The sequence below is a fragment of the Halichoerus grypus genome, chromosome 10 (genome assembly GCF_964656455.1).
Source record: "Halichoerus grypus chromosome 10, mHalGry1.hap1.1, whole genome shotgun sequence".
NCBI classification, from domain to species: domain Eukaryota; kingdom Metazoa; phylum Chordata; class Mammalia; order Carnivora; family Phocidae; genus Halichoerus; species Halichoerus grypus.
In genome coordinates, this window is record NC_135721.1 from 49,383,989 (window position 1) to 49,405,880 (window position 21,892).

At 36.1% G+C, this 21,892-nt stretch overlaps 1 protein-coding gene across 4 annotated transcripts in view; it reads left to right on the forward strand.

Moving 5' to 3' along the window:
* EXOC6B (exocyst complex component 6B) overlaps positions 1-21,892 on the forward strand; it is a 590,843-nt gene that overhangs the window by 247,069 nt on the left and 321,882 nt on the right. For all 4 annotated transcript variants that reach the window (XM_078056409.1, XM_078056408.1, XM_078056410.1 and 1 more), the window contains one exon: positions 5,577-5,645. In XM_078056409.1, coding sequence (XP_077912535.1) covers positions 5,577-5,645 — 69 coding nt within the window. The remainder of the gene's footprint in view (positions 1-5,576; positions 5,646-21,892) is intronic.

A 21,892-nucleotide genomic window follows, 5' to 3' on the forward strand; every position in this document is an offset into this window, starting at 1 on the left:
ATCCATGGGGTTTAGTCCAGCTCTGTGGAAGATTATGTCCAAATGAATTCTACCTTTCTTTTCTCTGAAGTTTGGAAGCAAAGTAGTACAGAAAAACACACTGGTGAAAAATGTTTGCCAGGTATTTCCTGGCTTCCAGACATAATATGGGCAGTCAAAATTGATCTTTGAGCGCAAAGGTAATGCTCTTTCAGCTAATCATTTGTTGTTTTCTCTCTTCAGAAAGATGCCTGGTACATTTTAATGACTTGAGATCCAACTAATGCTCAGAAATGGACACCAAGTCCCTGCATTCATTTACTAATACCAAGGAACTGTTTTGTGTAAAGTGGTAATCAAAAGTATTTTCAAGAAGAAGAATGACTCAAATGATTAGTGAGAAACATATCTAAATTCCTTGCAAATTTTTATCATACTCTTTTTGGATGATCCACCTACTTTGAAAGGTTTCATAAGAGAAAAATAAGTGGCCTGTGTTGTGTGTGTGTGTGTGTGTGTGTGTGTGTGTGTGCTGTGGGACAGCTGTGAACAATAAGACTAGAGCACACTAATGCATTTCTTTCTTTCATGTACTGTCTTTATCAGCAGGATAGGTAAATATTCTTGAGTGGAAGGAGGCAAGCAGTCTTTTCTTGTACTCTATTCCCTTTTCCTAATGATATGCTTACCTACTAGTAAAGCAGGTAGATCTATCTGGTTGTTACCTGCAGATACTTTTTTTTTTCCTGCCTCCCTTCATTAGTGAGTCTTAATTAAGATAGTAGAAATAGCTACTAACTTTCATCTCCTTTGTTGGGGGGGGGAGGAAGGTGTTATAAAAATGTTAAATAGATATATCTGTTAAAGCTTGAATGTCATTATTTATTTTAAAACCAAAATCTCCTGGGGCTCCTGGGTGGCTCAGTCGTTAAGCGTTTGCCTTCGGCTCAGGTCATGATCCCAGGGTCCTGGGATCGAGCCCCGCATCGGGCTCCCTGCTCCGCGGGAAGCCTGCTTCTCCCTCTCCCACTCCCCCTGCTTGTGTTCCCTCTCTGGCTGTCTTTCTCTCTGTCAAATAGATAGAACCTTTAAAAAAAAAAAAAAAAAAAAAAAAAAAACCAAAATCTCCTTTTTTCTTTAATATGTAAAATCATTTTCCTTATTCTTTATGAGAGGAACTTACCCATTAACCTTTTCATTTTCAGAGACTTTCTTTGACTTGATCTAAGATATATTAGAGAAGAAGAAAAACATTTCGAGAAGATCCTAATGTTTCACAAGAATTTTTATAATCAGAAATGTTTGGGCCGCCTAGGTGGCTCAGTTGGTTGGGCATCTACCTTCGGCTCAGGTCATGATCCCTGATCCCTGGGGTCAAGCCCTGCGTTCGGCTCCCCACTCAGCGGGGAGCCTGCTTCTGCTTCTCCCTCACCCTCTGTCTCTCCCCTCCGCTTGTTCTCTCAAATAAATAAAATCCTTAAAAAAAAAAAAAAAAAAAAGAAATGTTTATGCTTCTTTTCTTCCTAACCATCTAATATTTCCATTTCTACTCTGAATCTTTACATCTTCTCTAATATATATTGCCTGCAGAGGCTCATAAGACTATTTTTTCAGGGTGCCTTTTATTGATCCTGTTTATAAATTTACTTTTCTTATTTTATAGCTTCCTTTGTCCTCAGACTCTTTTTTTGTCACCTGCATGGTGGCATAATATGATAGCTGATGCATTGATAGGATATAATGCTATTTAACAAAATCTACAGACAATAAGTAACAAAAACTGCAGCTTTGATGAAAGCTATTAATATGTATCCTACAAATGTAAGAAGCACATCGAAACGGACAGACTAGCCATGTATATTGGCATCTAGTGATGCACGATCTGTAATTGGTATGTGCATGTGTAATTGTAGAATAAGCATTGCCTTCATCACATCTACCTCTGACTGTTGTAGTCCAGCCACTCCTAAATTCTTTTAATAGCTTATTATTTATGTTATTTTAAATCTTAACATATAATATTATAACATGCTCTGTGGCACAGATTTCTTAGTTACAGAATCTAAAATCTTACGTATAATTTGCTCCTTCCTGATAATAAAGAGGTTTGAGTTGACAGAAAGCACTAATGCTCTCCATTCAGAAACTATATAGGGAATTAGGCAGCTGCTGTCCTTGGTGATGAAATTATTTCATGTGAATTCATAAGGAAAACAACTAGTTAAAAAAGCAGGATAATCTTGAGTATACTGTTTGTGGCTGCTGGTGGTATCTCCATAGATCTATTTGAACTAGAAAAATACAGACTCCAGTATCTTAATGTCTTGAGTTCCTGACTGCCAGGCAGAGGAAATGTTTAACTATTTTAATCATGTTTCTGTATCTCAGAAAGAAAGCCCTTATGAGAGGAAATGACAACGTCCTACCACAAAGTTATCTCTTATCAGTTATAGTCCCAGTCGATAATGATTTGTCAAACTTGGACATGTGTAAAATGCAAGGGCTGTGTTATTTACTTTGGAAAGGAAAAATTAGATGAAGCTGATAAAGACGGAGTCCTGGCTTTTGTTAGGAGACAGAAACCATTAGAGACTGTCATTGTTAGCTTAAGAAAGTGTCCTTGGACCCCTCCCTCTGCGCCAGCTGAAACCTAAACCTGCTTGAATCATTCTTTGCACTTGAGGGGAGAGAAGGGCAAACAGGAGGGGAAGAAGAATGAAGACAACCTTGACAGAGGTTTTGCATTTTAAATGGGGAGCAAAATGTGGACCTTAAAACAGACCTATTTATATGAGTCAGGAGAAACTGACTTTTGTTCTCTTTCCCACTCCCATCTATTTACGTTTTTGAAAGTTCATTTCTTATCCTTCCAAACGTGTGGCATTCCTTCACGTACAGTGTATGTTGCTCTCCTTTTGCCTTTCGGTCGATGTGATTCTTTTTCATTAGTGGAAGCAGAGAAAACACATCTAGCTCAAAGCAACATGAATCAGTGCATGCTTTACATACCTTTCTCCTCACAGCACTCTTCTTGGTTCCTTGCAGTGCTCCTAGTGTTCCTCGCAGAAGGGAGCATGGAGGAAAAATGATTTCTAAATAGTAGGCTATTTTAGGGGTGGAGGTAAAGTTTGTGAACTGAAACCCCATTTTGCTCCTTCTTTTCTTGTCTAGATTTCTGTGGACTCCTTTCAAAGCAGGCAATCCTTTGCTTAGGGGGACTTAACTGGATTATGGTTGCAGAGGCTAAGAAATAGCAAAGCCAATACTTCCAGGTCAGGGCATAAACAGTTTGAAGCTGAGGATGAGGATGTCAAGACAGCCTCGCAGAGAATAGGTTTGGTTGTAAATATTTGTTGGAAATGACAGGGAAACCTTTCTGTCCTCTCTAAATATATCTATTTTTTAGTTGGTCCAGATAAACCACTCTTTTTAGCCCATTAGTAAGGGCTACCACTAGCTTATTCATCACAGATTTTTAGGGAAACTGTCCCCTAATGTGGATGTTCATTCTGTAAGGATGGGTTTGACATGTGAAGGTGCCACGGCTCTGTCTGAGAATGGCTTACGAGCAGTTTCCTTTTGAATGAAACTAATGGTTCTGAGTCAAAGCAAAGCAAAATAAATAAACTGCATAAAGAAGAACATAGGAACAAAGTTGTGATTGAATTTATTTAAATTTCCTTAAACTTTTTATAAATGTATATTTGTTATAAATAACTTCATAGTCATTAAATTCTAAATAAAAGAAACAAGTTTCATTTCCTGTATAGATCAAAACTTTTTTTATGTTTCTTATCTCTTTTCATATGTATGTGTAATTTTTATGTAGTTGAAATACTATCAATATAATTTTATGAATTTTTCTATTTTTCATCTTTTGAGCTTGTGTTTTGCTTAGTTGAAGTTTTCACTAGTAGGCCCTGTTTTTCTGGCAAGCTAAAATAAATTTCCTTCACATCTTTACTTTGTAATCCAACAGGGGAGACTGTAGAGATGCTTTAATGTTGTGGTCATTTCAAATAAGAGTGTCTAAAATGATGACCTATTGTCTCTTTTTGTGTTATTAAGATGAAAATAGGTGTCCTTTTGTACTCTTAAGGTTACAATTTTTACGTGCTTTTTAATCTTTTTTTTTTTTAATTATGTGGTGTTTATCTGTCCATAAAATGTTTTTCTCAGTGATTCTGTAATGCTCACTAACTTTTCTAATGGCCTTTTTTTTTTTTTTTTTTAAATAAATCTATGCTTGGTTCATGGTGTAGGATCTTGAGCATCTTACTATCAAGCTTTGGATTCATAAGAGGTTTTTATTTTTTTTATTTTTCTTTTGTTTTTGTTTTTGAGTGCTTACAGAGTATCTAGCACTGGAAGTTTCTTAAACATAGAGATTTAGTGTGTGCTATCATGGGTATATAGCAAATGAACAGAATAGTCAATGAATTTGAACCAGTAAATGTAGAGAGGTGATGATTTTGGAGGGACAGGAATTGTGCTGCCGAGTTGTAGAATGAGTAGATTTCACTAGGAAAAACATCTTCTCCCCAAAGAAGAAATGAGCCATCCTTGATGGAATAAGGAAAACCGACCTTGTCATCATGAGTCAGCTCAACCCAAATTAGACGTGCCCTGCTGCTTATATTCTGATGAATCCTACAGTTACCAGTGTTACAGTAAAAACTGCAGCTAGGTCTTTTATTTTGATTATTTCTTAAGCAATTTTGTCTTTTCTTTTTTGCTTTATTTTGTTTTGTTCAATATTTACTTTGTGTCGTTGTATTCTTGTTTAATTCCTATAGGCCAACAGTATAGGGAATAGTTTCCTTTCTCAGTTGAAGAAATTGAGGCAAAAGTAAATTGTGAGTTACTCATTGTCAGGCCACATAACGAAACAGTTTTAGCACTGTGGCTATCTCCAGTTCTTACCTAATGTTGTTTGTTTTACTTTGTCTGTTGATGTCTAGATTTAATCTGTCTACCTTGTTCATATTATAATTTTCTGGCATTACTTCTAGGTTTGGCTTTTCCATTTATTTTCTTACTTTTTACATGATCCCCCTCTCTTTCTAGCATATTTCTGTATTTTGATTGCATGTTGATGTAAATACTCACTAATTCTTATGCCCTTCAGAAGGTGGCTGGCAGGTCATTTAATTTCTCCTGTGTGGCAAGTTTTGGTTTTGACCACTGCAACTTAGTCTTTTATATAGACCACCATGAATCTAAGAAGATGCAGTTACATGGTCAAAATCACATTCCCACCTTCTTCTCTTCCTTTTTGGAGGCTTTGTTTTTGAAGTCTAAAATATATCTCTAAAAGCAGATGCAGGGCCCGTGACACCTGTTACTCTTTTCTGTTATTTATCCTTCTGTTCTGTGTCCCAGCCTTGCTGATCTCTTCACAGTTTATTAATCCCATGTCTAAAATACCAAAACTAGGTTTCTGGGAGTGTGGTTTGTTTGTTTGTTTGTTCTGTGTTTTTCTCCTAGAAACTAGAACTGGCTTTTAGTTTTTACACTTGAATAGTAAAAATGAATGCAGTTCAAAGTTCTTCATAGCTTTGTTTGAATATTTTGTGACAATCTTGTTTGTTTTGCAGGTACCCGGAGCCCAAGATTTGGTGGATTTCTCTCCTGTTTATCGATGTCTACACATATATTCTGTCCTGGTGAGTCTTTATCTGGCTCTGACTAATAAAGATGTATATTGAGTTAAAAACTCTTCTTTCTCATTTTTTATAGTTTTTCTGTTTTTCTGTTTACTCTTATTAAGAGTAAGAAAAAAACTATTATTTAAGGAGTATTAATTATAAAAAATTATCCTTTTCTTCTTGAATCTTTTGTTTGCCATGTAATGATGTAATGATATAAGGTGAATAACATTAATTTCTATCAGTCACCAAAAATGATAAGATTATACCTAGAAATAGTCACATACACAGATTTCTGTTCTTAATTTAATGATGTAGTTATATAAATAAAAATAGCCTATGTTTATATATTAAAAGAATATTTATAAAAACTTTATTTTTTTATTCCTGATGACACTTATTCCTTTTGTCATATAAAACATATGCAAGGAGGAATCTCTCTGGGGGGAAGTTATTATGGGTGTTAATGGTATTATAAGAAATAGCCCTTTCTCCATCTTGGTAGTACACCTACATGCAGACACATAATACACACAAAGGCAATCAAAAAATTAAAAAGTATCATCAAAGACGGATTGATGAGAGAAGTCCATTATTGATATTTCTTAATAGCAAAGTTCTGTGAAGTTTCTATCAGGTTACTTTATAATATGATTGAGTGAGTCTTTTAGCCAGTCTTCTATCCATTTTCTTTCTTCATATGTTTAATGTAGTGTCACGTAGTCATTACTCCAGACAGGTTGGGACACTGGTCTATGAGCTTCATGGCCAGAGTACTTTGAGGTGATTTCCATTAGTCTGAGAAAAGACTTGGTAATTTTTTCTCCCCTCCTCTCCTTCCTCCTCCTACTTCTCCTTGCTCTCTGATTTCCACTTCCCGTCTTCCTTTCTTCTCCCTCTCTCCACTCCTTCTCTCCATCTATCATTCCTTATCATATGAAGATGGAGCAAGATATAGATTGAGTTGTCTCAAGGCAGCTAAAATAAGTAGATAATTTTTTTTCAATCTCATGTGCAGAGAATTAAATAAATCATATACATCTTAGTTTGTGACACATTATTATCATTATTTCATATAAGTCCAAGGTATATGTATAATACTTATTTTAACTAATTTTTGCTAACCTGATAGATATTGAAGGATATCTCTTTGTTTTAATTTGCATTTCTTTGATTACTGATAACATTGTGCTTCTCTTTATAGACTCACTAATCATTTAAGATTTTTCTTCTCTGAAATGCCTATTTTTAACTTCGTTCAATTTTGTATTGGCTTTCTTAAGCCAAATTTTGTTTTTTTCTCTTTGCTAGAAAGAGAAATCTCAGAAATTCCTTATATATTGTAGATATTGACAGTTTAGGATGTTGCCAATGTCTTTTTTCCCAGTTTGCCCCCAGACTTTAAACTATGTATGTATTATCTTTCACAAACAGAAATCCTTGATTTTAATGTAATCAAATCCATCAATTTTAACCTTAGAGTTTGCACTTTTTTTTTTTAAAGATTTTATTTATTTATATGACAGAGAGAGACACAGTGAGAGAGGGAACACAAGCAGGGGGAGTGGGAGAGGCAGAAGCAGGCTTCCCACTGAGCAGGGAGCCCGATGCAGGGCTCGATCCCAGGACCCTGGGGTCATGACCTGAGCCGAAGGCAGACGCTTAACAACTGAGCCACCCAGGCGCTCCTAGAGTTTGTACTTTTTAAGTATTGTGTTTTTTTTTTTTTTTTAAAAACCTCTCTTTCTATTCAAGGTCATAGGGCATTCCCTTTATGCTACCTTTAACATTTTTCCCATCACATCTTGATATTGATCCATCTTGGATTCACTGTAGTATATAGTATGAAGTGGGAATCCAACTGAATTTTTTTTTATATGATGAATTCAGTTTTACCAGTCCCATCTACTACATAATCTGTATATGGCCCACTGATTCCTGATAGTACCTTGGGCATATACTAAATATCCATATATGAGAATCTGTTTCTCAATTTTAAATATCCATATATGAGAATCTGTTTCTCAATTCTCTAGTTAGTTGAATTTGGTTTTGTGATACATCTACATGTGTGGTAAAACAGGTCCCTTCTCATTTCTCCTCTTTTAAATTGCCTTTACTATTTATGAACCTTTATTTTCTCTATTTTATTTATTTATTTATTTATTAAAAAACCACATTATTGGGGCACCTGGGTGGCTCAGTCATTAAGCGTCTGCCTTCGGCTCAGGTCATGATCCCAGGGTCCTGGGTTCGAGCCCCGCATCGGGCTCCCCACTCGGCAGGAAGCCTGCTTCTCCCTCTCCCACTCCCCCTGCTTGTGTTCTCTCTCTCGCTGTGTCTCTCTCTGTCAAATAAATAAATAAAATCTTAAAAAAAAAAAACCACATTATTTTATTCAAGTATAGAATGAATTTCATATGAAAATAGCTGTCTATATAAGTAGTTTTTTTTTTTTTTTTAATGGAAAGGCTTCAGTACCTTTTCCCCCAAAGAAGTTAAAATAAATTGGGGCTACCTTAAAGTTGTGACTTCCTGGAGGCTTATCTTGTGACAGAATCATTTTCTACCATCATTTTCTTTTCTTCTTCTTCTTCTCTTCCTCTTCCTCCTTTTCCTCCTCCACTTCCTTCTCCTCCTCTTCTACTTCTTCAGTCTTCTTCTATTTTGTTTCAAATTTTTATTTAAATTCCAGTTAGTTAACCTAGAGTGATATAGTGTAATCTTAGTTTCAGGAGTAGATTTTAGTGGTTCTCTCTATATATTTTAGAATTTTTGAGTTCATTAAAAAAATTTCTTCTAGAATTTAATTTGAATTGATAGATAAATTTTGGGAGGAATTAACAACTTTATAATGCTAAGTCATGCTACTCATGGAAAAGTCTACTTTTAAATTATTAAGCTTTGTTTCTATGTTAACAGTTTTGGGGATTCTTTTAAGGTTAATAGCAAAATACAGTTTTTGTTGCTGTTTTCAACTTTCCTTTTAAATTAATAATTGCTGATGTTGAGGAATGCTCTTGATTTTTGTAAGTTAACTTAAGTCTGGCAACCTTGCTCAACTCTTTTATTATGGTTTGTTTTTTGGTTTATGATAGATTTTCTGTGTAGTTGATCTGCAGATATTGACTTGTTTATTTTCTTCCTATCCATATATTTCATTGTTCTTCATATTGTTTTATTGTATTGACCAGGATCATCATTACTTTGTTGTTCAGGGAGATAATAGTAGGCATCCTTGTCTGATTTTTGATCTGTAACAGAAGGTATCCAAAGTTTCTCCATTAACTGATGTTTACAATAAAGTTTTGGTAAATATTCTTTATCTAGTTATTCCAGACTCCTGATCGTTTTTTATAAAAACATAAATGAGTATTGAATTTTATTGGATTTGTTTTCCAAATATATTGATACAGTCCTGTGGTCTTTATCCTTTAGTTCATGAATGTGGTGAGTTTCACTGATAGATTTTTGTGATATTAAATGATCCTTGTATACTTCAGGTAAATCCAACTTGATGAGGGTATATTACTGCTTTTTTTTTTTTAAGAATCTGGAATTCAGTTCCTTTTATTTTTTTTATTTTTAATCATTTTGTATTTTATTGTTAAGTCTCATAATTGCAAAATCAAGTGTACTTTTCCTCTCAAATAGTGTAAAAGTATGAAAACCAGTAGTCTGTTTAGTTTAGTGTTATATCTTCAGTGTCAGCAACAGTACTTGGCATATGGTAGGTACTCAATAAATACTAACTGAAGGCATAAGTAAGTGGTAGCTAAAAAATGCAGTACATTTGTTTGAGCGTATGCTAACTCAAACTTTATCGCTCATTTACTTATTCACTAAACACTTACTGAATTTCTGTTCTGCGTGAAATGGGTTTGTAGAGCAAGGATGTATAAATAAGAGCAAGGACTTCTGCTTTTAAAAAATTACAGTCTACCAGGAGAGAAGTTATAATCTTTGAATGACTATAATATGCCAGCACTTTATCTCATCACAGTATTTATCTGCTAGTTTTTGTGAGCTTCCTTAAGATTTTATGATATAGAAAATGTAACAAATTTTCCTCAAATGAGAACTCTACAAGTGATTCATAGGAGTACTGAAGTAATTAATTTGCACACTTACTAGCTGTGTGGTGTGAGGCAAGTTACCTAAACCTTAACTTTCTCATATGTGAGCTCTGATAATAATGATCTGCTTAGTACAGTTCCAGATAATATCTGAATGGTGCCTCACTCCGTCTTTGGCACATCATTGGAATTTATTAATCAGTGCAGTTAACTTGGCAAGAGTTATGTATCTCTGATCCTGATTATTAGACACATTATTGGTATTTTTTAAAGTATATGATGTAAAGCATAGACATGTAGGCAGAGGTTCTAGTCTCTGCCATCAACATACAAAGTTTATCAATTATTCAAAACGTATACGTTCGTAAATACATGAAATCTGTGTCATCCTAAACTGTGAGTTTAAGGAGGGCCTTAAACTGCCCGTTTAAAAAATAAATTCCACACACTGATACTCTGTAGTGTTGAAATATTTGGCATTCATAAATGTTCTGTAATAATTTGATAAGGCATCGTTTATGTGGCAGAGACAGACCTCTTTCCTCATTCACACATTCATAATGTTTCCTAGTTTTGAAAAAGTACAACTAGTGGTAAGAGCTCAGCTCTATTTCTGGAATACATGTTTATTTTTTAGACATTGCTGTTCCAGACCTAGATGGACTTTAAAAAAGCACTCAGATATCTCTTTTGCTAAAGGAAGAGCCAGATCATGTATGACTTCTAGAGTGGATTCTTTTCATAACTTTTTTTGGGGGGTATAATTTGTTACTACTCTGTATTTGTTTTCCCATTCTCAAATCACTGATTTGTATTACTGTATAGTGGAGGGCATCTCTTTATAATATTAATGAAAAAGATATTTAAAAATGGATTAATCTAAAAATTTGTAACAAATTTTTTTTTTCATTTCCTGATGTAGTTAATATTAACATTTTTGGATATTCCACAGGCAGCACAAACTCTGTATGTTTCTAAATGAACTCATTATGTCCCCCTTCCCTAAAATCTACTGTTTTGGGAGGTACTGTGATCTCAGGTAATAACAGCATTCTATCAAGTCCCCAAGCAGAAACCCAAACCTTTTCTTTTTTCTCAGTCCCATATCCAGATCTCCCTATCTTGCAGATGTGACCTAAGTACAGTTTTACTTTCTCTCATCCTCCCCTATCCTAAAATGATTACCCAAGATCATCAGGATTATTGAAAACATTTTCTTTCTTTTAAAGATTTTTATTTATTTATTTGACAGAGAGGGACAAGTGAGAGAGGGAACACAAGCAGGCGGAGTGGGAGAGGGAGAAGCAGGCTTCCCGCTGAGCAGGGAGCCCGATGCAGGGCTCGATCCCAGGACCTTGGGACCATGACCTGAGCTGAAGGCAGGTGCTCCATGACTTAGCCACCCAGGCGCCCCTTGAAAACATTTTCTTAACTGTTCTCCCTACTTATATCATAAATCCCTAACTTGACTTCTCACTGTAGTGATAGCGATCTGTGTATCATATAAATCTGGCATATGTGTTATCTGCTTAAAATTCTCTAATTGGTCACTTATGGAGTAAAATACAGAAGTATAGAAGGTTTTCCATGTCCTGTCTGCCATGTTTTCTGCTGCTTACCACCTTGCTTTAATGATACTGAAATGCTTCCAGTTCTTTGACTGCACCATGTTTCTCCTGCCTGCCATTCTTTCCTTGTTCTAGTCCTTCTGCCTGAATGAGTATTCCCACTTCTTTTTATTTTATGGATTCATACTTATTTCATACATGTGTCCTCCAGCAAATTTTCCTGATGTTTCAGGTGGAGCTCAGTGGACCCACTTCCCCTTTGCACTATTATAGGACCCAGTTCATAGTTGTATCAGTGCTGACTATATTATATCATCTTATCCTAAATATGTATTCTTTTTCCTCAATAGACTGTAAGCTCTTTTAGGGCAGGTACCATGTTTTATTCATCATGTTTTTAGCCTTAGCACCTAACACTTAGTATTAGTAGTATATAATACTCAATAAATGTTTGTTTTTGATTTTGAAAGATAACTGCCCTCCTTTTGACCTGCAAATGAATCCAGTATTCTAGCCTCAGGCAGTGTTATACAATATCAGGGCTGGGACCTATACGAGGGAAAACAGTTCTATTGGTGTCCAACGGAAGGATCATAACAGAAGTAACAAAAAGTTCTAATATTTTGTCATTTACAATAGTGTTTATCTGAACTTTTGGCCTGGAGGATAACAAGGCACACTTTGAATAAACATGGCAATATTTATTATTTTTAGTGAAACCGACCTTCCATTCACCCCCCTTTTATGGCTGTGCTGCTTATAAATTCCCAAAGGATTATTTGAAAAATCCTACTTATATCTGCCAGCCTTATCAGTAGGGCAGGAGTTCACGTATTGTAACAGGAGGTCAGATTTCGGTCATGGTCTTATAGATGGGGCCAAGCACCTGTAAATTCTTCCTTTGGTGACTAAAGTGAAGTACAATATCAAACAGGCAGTGAGACTTTTCTAGGAAGTGCTGAACTTTGGCAGGAAGGGCAAACTTTGGCAGGAGGAGGGGAGGGAAGAAAGTGAACAAGGGTCAGATAGTGGTTAATTGAGACTTGGTTCTTGGTATAGTAATGCAGTGGAAGTGTGCAGGGCAAATGTAGGTGTATTTTATAGATTTGTTTTAAATAACTTATTCTGTTTAAATCTTCATATACAGTTAAGAGGCAGGTAAGGGGCAGGATATAAAACATCATTTTACAGTCATTAAGGATAATTTTTTAGGAGGGAGAAAATAACAAACTAAAAATTTTACTGGAAGAGAAGTGATGAATAATAATAATTGGAGATTTTTGTACATAGTGTGGTAGTAGTTATAAAGATGGATGGCCTATCTGTCTAATGAATACAGAAACCAGTCTGTCTTATAGATGTTTTGAAAACTCTATCAACCCAGTGATGTCTGCCATGTTTATGGGCTCCAAGCCTTGAACCCAGCTCAATTTGGACAAAGATTTATATATATTTCAGGCTCCTCTGTACACTGCAACATCTGACTCTTCTCCAAATTTGCTGCTCATTCACCCTTCTATCACTGAAAGAGTGTATAGATGTCCCATATCAAAGAGCTTGGGTGTCATTAAGAACCTGGGGGAGCAAACCTGTAAATACAGCCATATTCTTAGATTGTGGGTCTCATTTATAATCTTATCTTCTTGTGGTTTCTTGTTCTCCAGTGATTTACATCATCTGCTCATTAACAGTTAAAAAAATCCTAGATTAAAGAATGTTGACCAATATACCTTTGATTTATGTACTTTTCTGCATTTGTGTTATACTGTCATAAAAAGTATACTTTTTAAAGATTTCTGACATCTTGGATCCAGGGATAGCATATTATAAGCAATATGTGGATTTTTTTTAGTAAGCAGCAACCTCTCAGTATTACATGAATCGTAAGAACCTCATTTTTATTTAATTCACTTTCAATTACTAACGGAGACTCTAAAACAGCCTGAGATATAAGGGAATGCAGAATGTCGTTGTGCAGTGAATTCATATTACAAAGGCTCTAGCAAGTGCAGTATTTCTTTTAAGTTTTCTTGGGCAAGGGGCCTCTGAGAATTTGATGAAAGCTGTGAACCCTTTCCCCAGACAAAATGCACATATGTACAGGCATGTGATATTTTGCTTAGAATTTCAGAGGCTTCCTCAACTCCTGAATTTTATTAGACCTAGGAAGAATCCCTCGTGTAAAAAGGAGCTAGAGGCTGAGTTAGGTTTCAGGTGCCTACTGACTACAGACCTATGCCCCAGAATAGCTTACCCCAATTCTAGTCAAGTATCCCCTTTTATAAGCCTCTTACGGACACCCTACCACTTGTCTTTCTTTTAGGTTTGGAAGCCTTGCCAAAATCTAAATTTAAAAGCGTATTTCAAAGTGAACTTATTTCTGTGTCATAAATCTTCATTCCCTGGGCAGTCATTATGCATGGCAAGCTGGTGACCTGTTTTTCTATTAAGAGTAAGTTAGCCCCAGCACCTAAACTCTAATAGATTTGTCCCCTGAATTCTTTTACTTAGAAGGATTCAGACAGAGATTTAAAAATAATTATGAGAATTAAAGTTAGTAATTTATCTCCCTGGACATAATTTTGTAAAGTCCTCTGTTAAAGGATATTTTACCTCTTACTTGCTTTTAATAATATCCCTTTTTAAGTACTTGGCTATAATTTGGAGAGATGAGTCAGTAGCAGAGCTAGAATTTATGCACAATCTCTTTACAATCCTTCATGATCATTGCTGGGGCCAGGGGTGGGCGGGTTGGGGTGGAGTAGGCGGGAATCTTTCTGGAACATATTTCTCCCTTTCTAATCTAAGGATTTCTACTTGTATGGTCTACAGTGGCAGCTGGAAGAAACTGCAAAATCCATGGTCCTGTGACTAGTGATAATAGCAAGGAAAGGATTTGGGGAGTGGAAAAAGGAATGGATATAAGCAGTTTTAAGTGACATATTTTCTGAGGTGTTAAGGGAATTCCTTAATGAAATTACATAAAGAGCTTTGGCAGCAGTTGGCTGTTACATTAAAGCATTTGGGAAATAGATACTTGAAGGGCCTAAGACACTGCTGAAATTTTCAATTAAAGAAAAATGATTAGTTTTGGCATTCTAAGGTTAGACTTCCAGATCCTTTCAAATAGAGACAGTTGAAGGGTTGTTGTTTATATATGTATTTATAATAGTGTTATCTTGGATTTTATATAGCGCTTTGTGCAACAATCTCATAGTGCTTCACAAATTTGACTACATTAAACAAATGACTTATTCATATGGCAAATAGGAGAAAAAACATCTCACTTGGTAGAGATTGGCCTCACTCTGAATCAAGCTATGAAATAGTTCTTTTGTTGGCACCAGAGGTAAGATTTTAGGGTTCTTAATCCTGTACCTTTATCAGAAGGCACTGTTGCCATTTAATAATCAAGTAAATTGGACACAAGAATTGGAACATAGACTTAAAGCAGGTCTGCAGGTTTGGGTATATTTTTGATGGCCAGATTTTTTAAATTGTTAATTGGCTTAAAAAGATGAGACTCCCTTTTAAAAAAATAGTAGAACATTTCTGCTACATCTAGGTATTAAGACAGTTGATTGGCAAATGAAAGAAAGATATTCAGACATCAGCTTCATGCAGTTTTCCTCGTGTTTTTCACAGACCATTGATCTGGCAGTGAACGCTGATAGAGTTTTTTAGTTTTCATTAAAATTGATTGTACTTCACTATAGCCTATTTTTTTTTAGGCCTATCCTGATTCTATTTTAAACATTGACACTATTGACTTGTATTCATTTTATGTAACTGTAGTAAAAATCCATTATTTAAATTCTTTCAATTTTTTACAAAGACACTTGAATGAACATTTAAGTATTGGTTTGGGTGGAAACACAAGCAGGGTCATTTACTATTCCTGTGGTAGAAATTAAGACAAATGAGAAAGGCCTATATGCAAAATTCTAGGGGCTTAGAGTTTGTAAGTTCTTATTCTCATTTGACATTTCCAAAGATGGTGTTACAGAGAGAGAGGGAAATATCACTTTATTTCACCAGTCACATGAAATTGGAAATTGTGGATATAGAATTCCAGTATTGCCAGAGGCACATAGCTTAATGATCTAGATCTTCTTAAAGTTGTTTCTGGAGCTATATTTCTAGGGAACACCAGGCTCATCAGATAATCTGTTTAAAAAAAAAAAAAAAAGGAGGAGGGCTCCTGTTTCACATGTCATCAGAACTCTGTATACTGTATTTCTGTCTTGGTGTTCTTTTTTTTTTTACAGATCACATTAGTATATTTAGGTATGTTCTAAGAAGAACTGCAAAAACCAAACATGTTAAATTTTATTTAAGCCAGTATTTCTTAATATAGTGAAAGAGGTAAGGATGACCAGGGCACTTCTGCTCTCAAAAGTTCATAATTTAATGGGTCCAGAGAAAAGCTGCTTTGTAGAAGACTGTGAAGATACCTGTTTTGTTTTGTTTTTTTTTAAATCCATCATGTTTATTTGAAATATATACATTTTCTTTGGGAAATAAGAAAAGAACATCGAACTTTTAATGGAAAAGCCTCCCTGAGAACAGTAATTTGAAATGAATAGGTACCATTTTCAAATCTTTGGGATAGCAATGATATTAGAAAGGAATTTTGATGTTTATATACTTGACATTTATTTTTTAAGAACTTTAAGTGGCTTATATTTTAGGCTCTGATATTTAGACCCTATTCCTCTTGACTCTTTTTGTAAATGTTTTATTTTCATTTTAAATGGACTCTCTTTCCTGTTTCAGAAATATTCATCTGCCTTCCCCCCACTATCTAAGACACATGCAAGTTGTACTGTTTGAGGAGTCAACTTACACAGAACAGAACTGGAAGCTTTCTGGTTTGCTCCCATGGTGATCTTGAGTACTTCTGAGCAATAAGAGCGTAGTTTGAGTATTTTCTTTAGAGATATTTTTTTAATGTGGAAAGTTTTGCCCTGAAATATTTGGTGACTCCTAGTCCATCTCTGACACTTCGCAGATTGTCTCATCACTCTGCTGCCGTATCTCCCCGCCTCCTAGTTGCACTGACCCACCAGTGCCTGGTGAGGTTAGATAGGCATAAACACTACATAGATCATAGAGAAAAGCTGAGGGTGAGATACTTTGTGCGCTGCATTGATAAGGACACAGGAAAAGCCATTTATAGCGATAACTTTCCTGTAGTATGGGCTAATGGGCCCTGGTTTGTAGCCGCTGTAATCTAACTGTTTATAATTGTCATATTGCTCTTTTAACCTGGTGACCTTATTACCCATGAGCATACATATCATTTGGCTTTGAATAAAAACAAGAGGCAAAAAAATGTGATCAAAAAAAATTTTTTTTCTACACATGCTCACATTTGTTTTTCAAAATGCTTACGTTGAGAAGATTGAACTCCTCGAGGGTGCTTTTTCTTTTTTTAACAATAATGTCTCACTTAAACAGCTTTAGACACCACAATAGCATAATTATTTTTTAAGCTCTGACAAAATGAACAAGAAATAAATCATTTTCCACATCACACCCAGTAACACACCTTTGAAACACAATTTAAATCATATAAAAACTGTGCTTTAAATACTTTAGTTTCTCGTTGTTATCAGAATAAAGTGAACTTCTTAACTTCGTCTGTACAGTCTCCCATGTTCTATCCTTGGCTGGATTCTCTTACCTCATTTCTGGTCGCTCTTTTCCTCCTGCCTGCTCACAATCTATGCTCCAGATATATTGACCCCATGTTCTCTCATGATGATGCCTTCGTACAGGCAGTTTTTTTTTTTTTTTTTAAGATTTTATTTATTTGAGAGAGAGAGATAGAGAGAGCATGAGCAGTAGAGAGAGGGAGAAGCAGGCTCCCCACTGAGCAGGGACCCCAATGTGGGGCTCGATCCCAGGACCCCGGGATTGTGACCTGAACCAAAGGCAAGCACCCGACTGAGCCACCCAGGCACCCCAACATGGTGTTTTTTTAAAATTAGGGACATCGGAAGAGCTTGAATCTAAATCTCGACTTAGACATGTTACTTAATGTCTCACAGCCTCAATTTTCTGCATTTAAAAAATTCAAATAATGATGTTCATCTCACAGTGTTTCTGTGGGAATGAAATGAAAGAACATGTGTAAAAACACCTGGCCTGCTACCTTTAAATCTTAAAAAAATATTTCTCTTTCCAACTTGTATATGTCCTCCTCACTCCTACCCCATCATTAAATTTTTATATTATAAAAAGTACTCTTTAAGAATGCAGCGAAAAATGAGGACCTACACTAATGTATGCGTAGACATAAATACGAAGATACAGAAATAGTACACGAACACCTGTGCTCTTCCTCCTACAGTCCATCCCTATTTAATGTTACTTTTATAAAATAACTAGTCTAGAAATTAAGAATCATGAACTATCAGGGCAAGAAGGACTTTTGCCTACCTTTTCTTTTATCCATCTCTTTTCCCAGAATGGGAAACCTTGGCCTTGGGCAGTTCAGTTACTCACCTACAGTCACATAAGTGGTAGGTAGCCGAGTTAGAACTCAAAGCTAAATATAAATTCTCTGTCTTATGTTCTTTCCTCCATCAGTTGTCATTATCATTAAAGTGGCTCGATTTATCATGCTAAGTGTGGAAAACTATTCAAAGCGCTTACAAGTATTAAGTTATACATTATAGCATATTGTACCCTAATATGATATATAATAGATACATTAACTTTATAAACCTAATCAGTGCCTGGTTTTCTTGTTCTACCACGAGTAAGGGACTGGACCTAGTGTCTTGTCAATAATGATCAAAAGTCGGGATGGAGGTGGGAAGGCCTACTACATTTTTTTAGTCTACCTTTTCCAAACTTTTCTTTTCTCCTTCAGATTTGCCTTTGGTACATTAACAATTCTGTGACTCTGTGACTATAACAATTTTATGTGACTACATTAACTAGAGCGTATTATGCTAAGCGCAGTAAGTCAGTCAGTGAAAGACAAGTATCATATGATCTCACTGATATGAGGAATTTGAGAAACAAGACAGAGGATCATAGGGGAAGGGAGGGAAAAATGAAACAAGATGAAACCAGAGAGGGAGACAAACCATAAGAGACTCTTAATCTCAGGAAACAAACTGAGGGTTGCTGGAGTGGAGGGGGGTGGGAGGGATGGGGTGGCTGGGTGATGGACATTGGGGAGGGTAGGTACTATAGTGAGCGCTGTGAACTGTGTAAGACTGATGAATCACAGACCTGTACCCCTGAAACAAATAATACATTATATGTTAATAAAATAAACCTTTTTGCTCTGGTTTTCTAGAACCGCCTTATGGGGAGGCCTGATTTGCCATAGTCATCATAGGGAAAAGAATGGGATTTTCCTTTCTTAAACAGTAAGATCAGTTACTTTCTATGAAAATGGTCTGTCTGCCTACTTGTTTTTTTTTTTCTTTCCTTGTAACATGAAAAGATGCCATTGAAACTAGTATCTCTGAGAGACACTGAGTAGTCCAGTCCAGACCACACTTGGCTGCAACTAGTTGTGGGCTTAAGCAATCAACAGTGGCTACTTACAAAGTTTGTTTAAGCTATTACTCGAGTTTTTGGGAGGGCCTTGAGGACGCTTTCCTAAGTTTTAGTTGCATTTGACCTATTGTCTTTCTAGATTTTCCTACACTATTTAGAAATTCTGATGTGTAATTTCTCCCACCAAATAATGCAATAAAAATTAGCTGGGCTTTAAAATCTTAACAGAAAATAAAAAAGTAGGAGAGTTTGTGAGTAAGGGTATTTTCATTGGGGAAAAAATAGAAAACCATGAGTCATTACTAATAATAAACATATAAATGAATGAACGAGTACGTATATATCTAAATACATACGTATGTTAACAGGGGAGAAGCCTTCTTATAGTAGAATGTTGAGTGTTGACTGTTGACAGACACTTAATGGTTCTCTTGCATCTCTGTACATCTTGTGAGGAGAGGCACCCTCTGTGTTTGTTCCAGAGCATCTTTTCAAGGATCTTTGTGTAGTCAACAGCTTTGTAAGGTAGGGAAGATGTCTCCTGCCAGAGAACGAAGCAGGCATGTTTCCAGCTTTGGAAGATCGAGATAGTGCTTTTCTATGGAGCAAGGATATTTTGTGCTCAGGGTTACTCTCCTTTAAAGCAAACCACTGTATGTGCAGGTGTCTCCGGGACTGCTTCACATTGTCCTGTGGAGATTGGCATTCTGGGAATTGGTGCAAGTGTAAATGCTAGTACTCTAGCTGCTGCTGTTGATACTAGTAATAAAGTCCTTTGTTTCTGATCCAGTTTTGTGCCTTCTACTAGCATCCATGAAATTGTGGCACACTAATTTGTTGGCGTGCAAGTGGGTAAAATCTCAGAGTCTCTGTGGTTCTTCATTTTACAGTCATTCCAATAAAGATTTATTTGGGCAGGAATCATTCATAGATACTAAATCTAGGGGGGAATTTTTGGTAAGTAGTAGTATATTTGTGTGGTCTTAAAGTGTCTCCCCAGGGTTACTTACTAATAATGAGACAAAAAAATATAATTGGGCGCCCTTTTTATCAGGTGATCAAAATTTACATGGTAACTGGGGATCAGCCAAACAATTGTGTGCCTCTGAGTGAGATGCCCTGAGAGTGATACTGCATTACTTTGTGTATTTTATTCCAATCTGGAATACATAGCCTGAATCTAATTTATGAGGAAAAATCACAGAGACTCCAGATGAGAAGCATTCTGTTATGAAAGAAGGGAAGAGAGAGAGAGAGAAAGAAAGAGAGAATATTTTACAAAAATGTCAATCAGAAGAAATAAGGAAAAGCTGAGGAACTGTTTCAAATTAAAGGAAGCTAAAGCGGCATGACAGCTAAATGCAGTGCATTGTCCTAGACCAGGATTGGCAGCCATTTTCTCCAAAGGGACTGATAGTTACATTTCAGGCTTTGTGGGCCATAGGGTCTCTGTCACAACCACACAAGTTACACCTCAAAAGTAGCCAGATACTATATAAATGAGTGAGTGTGGTTGTATTTCAATAAAACCTTATTTACATAGTAAGTAATGGGATGGATTTGACCCATGGGCCATGGTTTGCTGATCCCTGTCCTAGACTGAATCTTGTACTCGAGGGAAAATATGCTATAAGGGACATTTTGTGGATCCATTGACAAAACTGGAATGTGGACAGTAGATTAGGAAAATATTAAATTTTCTGAAATTTGTAATGATTCTGTTGTTAGAGAAATTATTCTTATTCTCAGGAAATGCACGATGAGCTATTTAGGAGTAAAGAGATCTGATGTATATAACATACTTTCAAATGGCTAAGAAAAAAATAAATATTTAGAGAGCAAATAATAAGGGTTATGGGGCAAAATATTGACAGAGGGTGAATCTGAGTAAATAGTACATGGGTGTTTCTTCATACTATTCTTACAATTCTTCTGTAAATTGGAATGATTTCCAAATAAAAGGTTTAAAGAGTATGTGTGTTGATATATGTGAATTTATAATACATAGCCCAGAGAGAGGGAAAAATATAAAAAATTTTGTAGCTCCTTTACACTTTCTTGATAGATACCTACCAAAAAAGAGAGAGATTAACTAAAACATGAATTGAAAATGAAAATCTGTGATTGATGTAACAAGGGAAGCCAGCAGACATCATCCTTGGCCTAATCTGAATGCACTTAGTTACCAAGCGGCTGTAGTCTAGGGGCCAGAGGTTTTAGTGCGGTCTGAAAATGATGGTGGGAGCCACATTTTCCAGACTGCGAAACACAGGGTACCTTGTTTAGTCAGCACAGTTTAGGTCAAATGTGGTTATGAAAAACAGATGAATTCTGGTGATCAAGTTGTACTTTGACAAATATTCCATTGTTTGAACATGCAGTAATTTCTGAAAAATGTGAAGCAGCCTGGACTGCAGAGATTGAGTTCTCTCTTCTCAACTCCCTTGCCTGCTCACAAAGGTCTTGTCGTCGTGGGGAGTAGAAATAACAGGGCAGAAGAAGTATGTTAGATCTTCCCCTCCCCCTTCTTCTCCATCCCCCACCCCCCCCTTGGCTCTACTGGCAAATCGAGCAGTTCTGAGGCAGGCTGTTTTGTCAGCTGGAGATCTTGCACTACTCTAGACTTTAGGGACAGCTTTTGTGTTTTTCAGTTTTGTGGATAGTGGTGTGTTCTTGTGAATTAGATACTTTGAGTTGATCCCATGAATAGAAAAAATGGTACTTGAGGTTTAGTAAGACATTGTTATATTTCATGGACTCCTCTGGCCATGACCTGAGAGTCATTATTTCATCTGATGTCTCCTCCCACCTCAAGAGGCTCATCTATAGAAGTCAGTCCCTATAACTTAAGAACTGTAGTAATAGCACAGCAGATCAGAGATGCTTGATGCCGGGGACTCCACAGAGAGTCATGTTCTCTTCAATGGCTTTTTTCCCCATGTATATTCTTGTGTTGTTGTTTTGTCGTTGTTGTTGCTTCATTCAGGATTTTGTCCCACTTTTTCCACTTTGTTCATTCATCCATTCAATAAATATTTATTGCATGCTCATTATATGCAGGGCACATGGTCTATCCTTCTGCCTTTGGCTCGAATCTCTG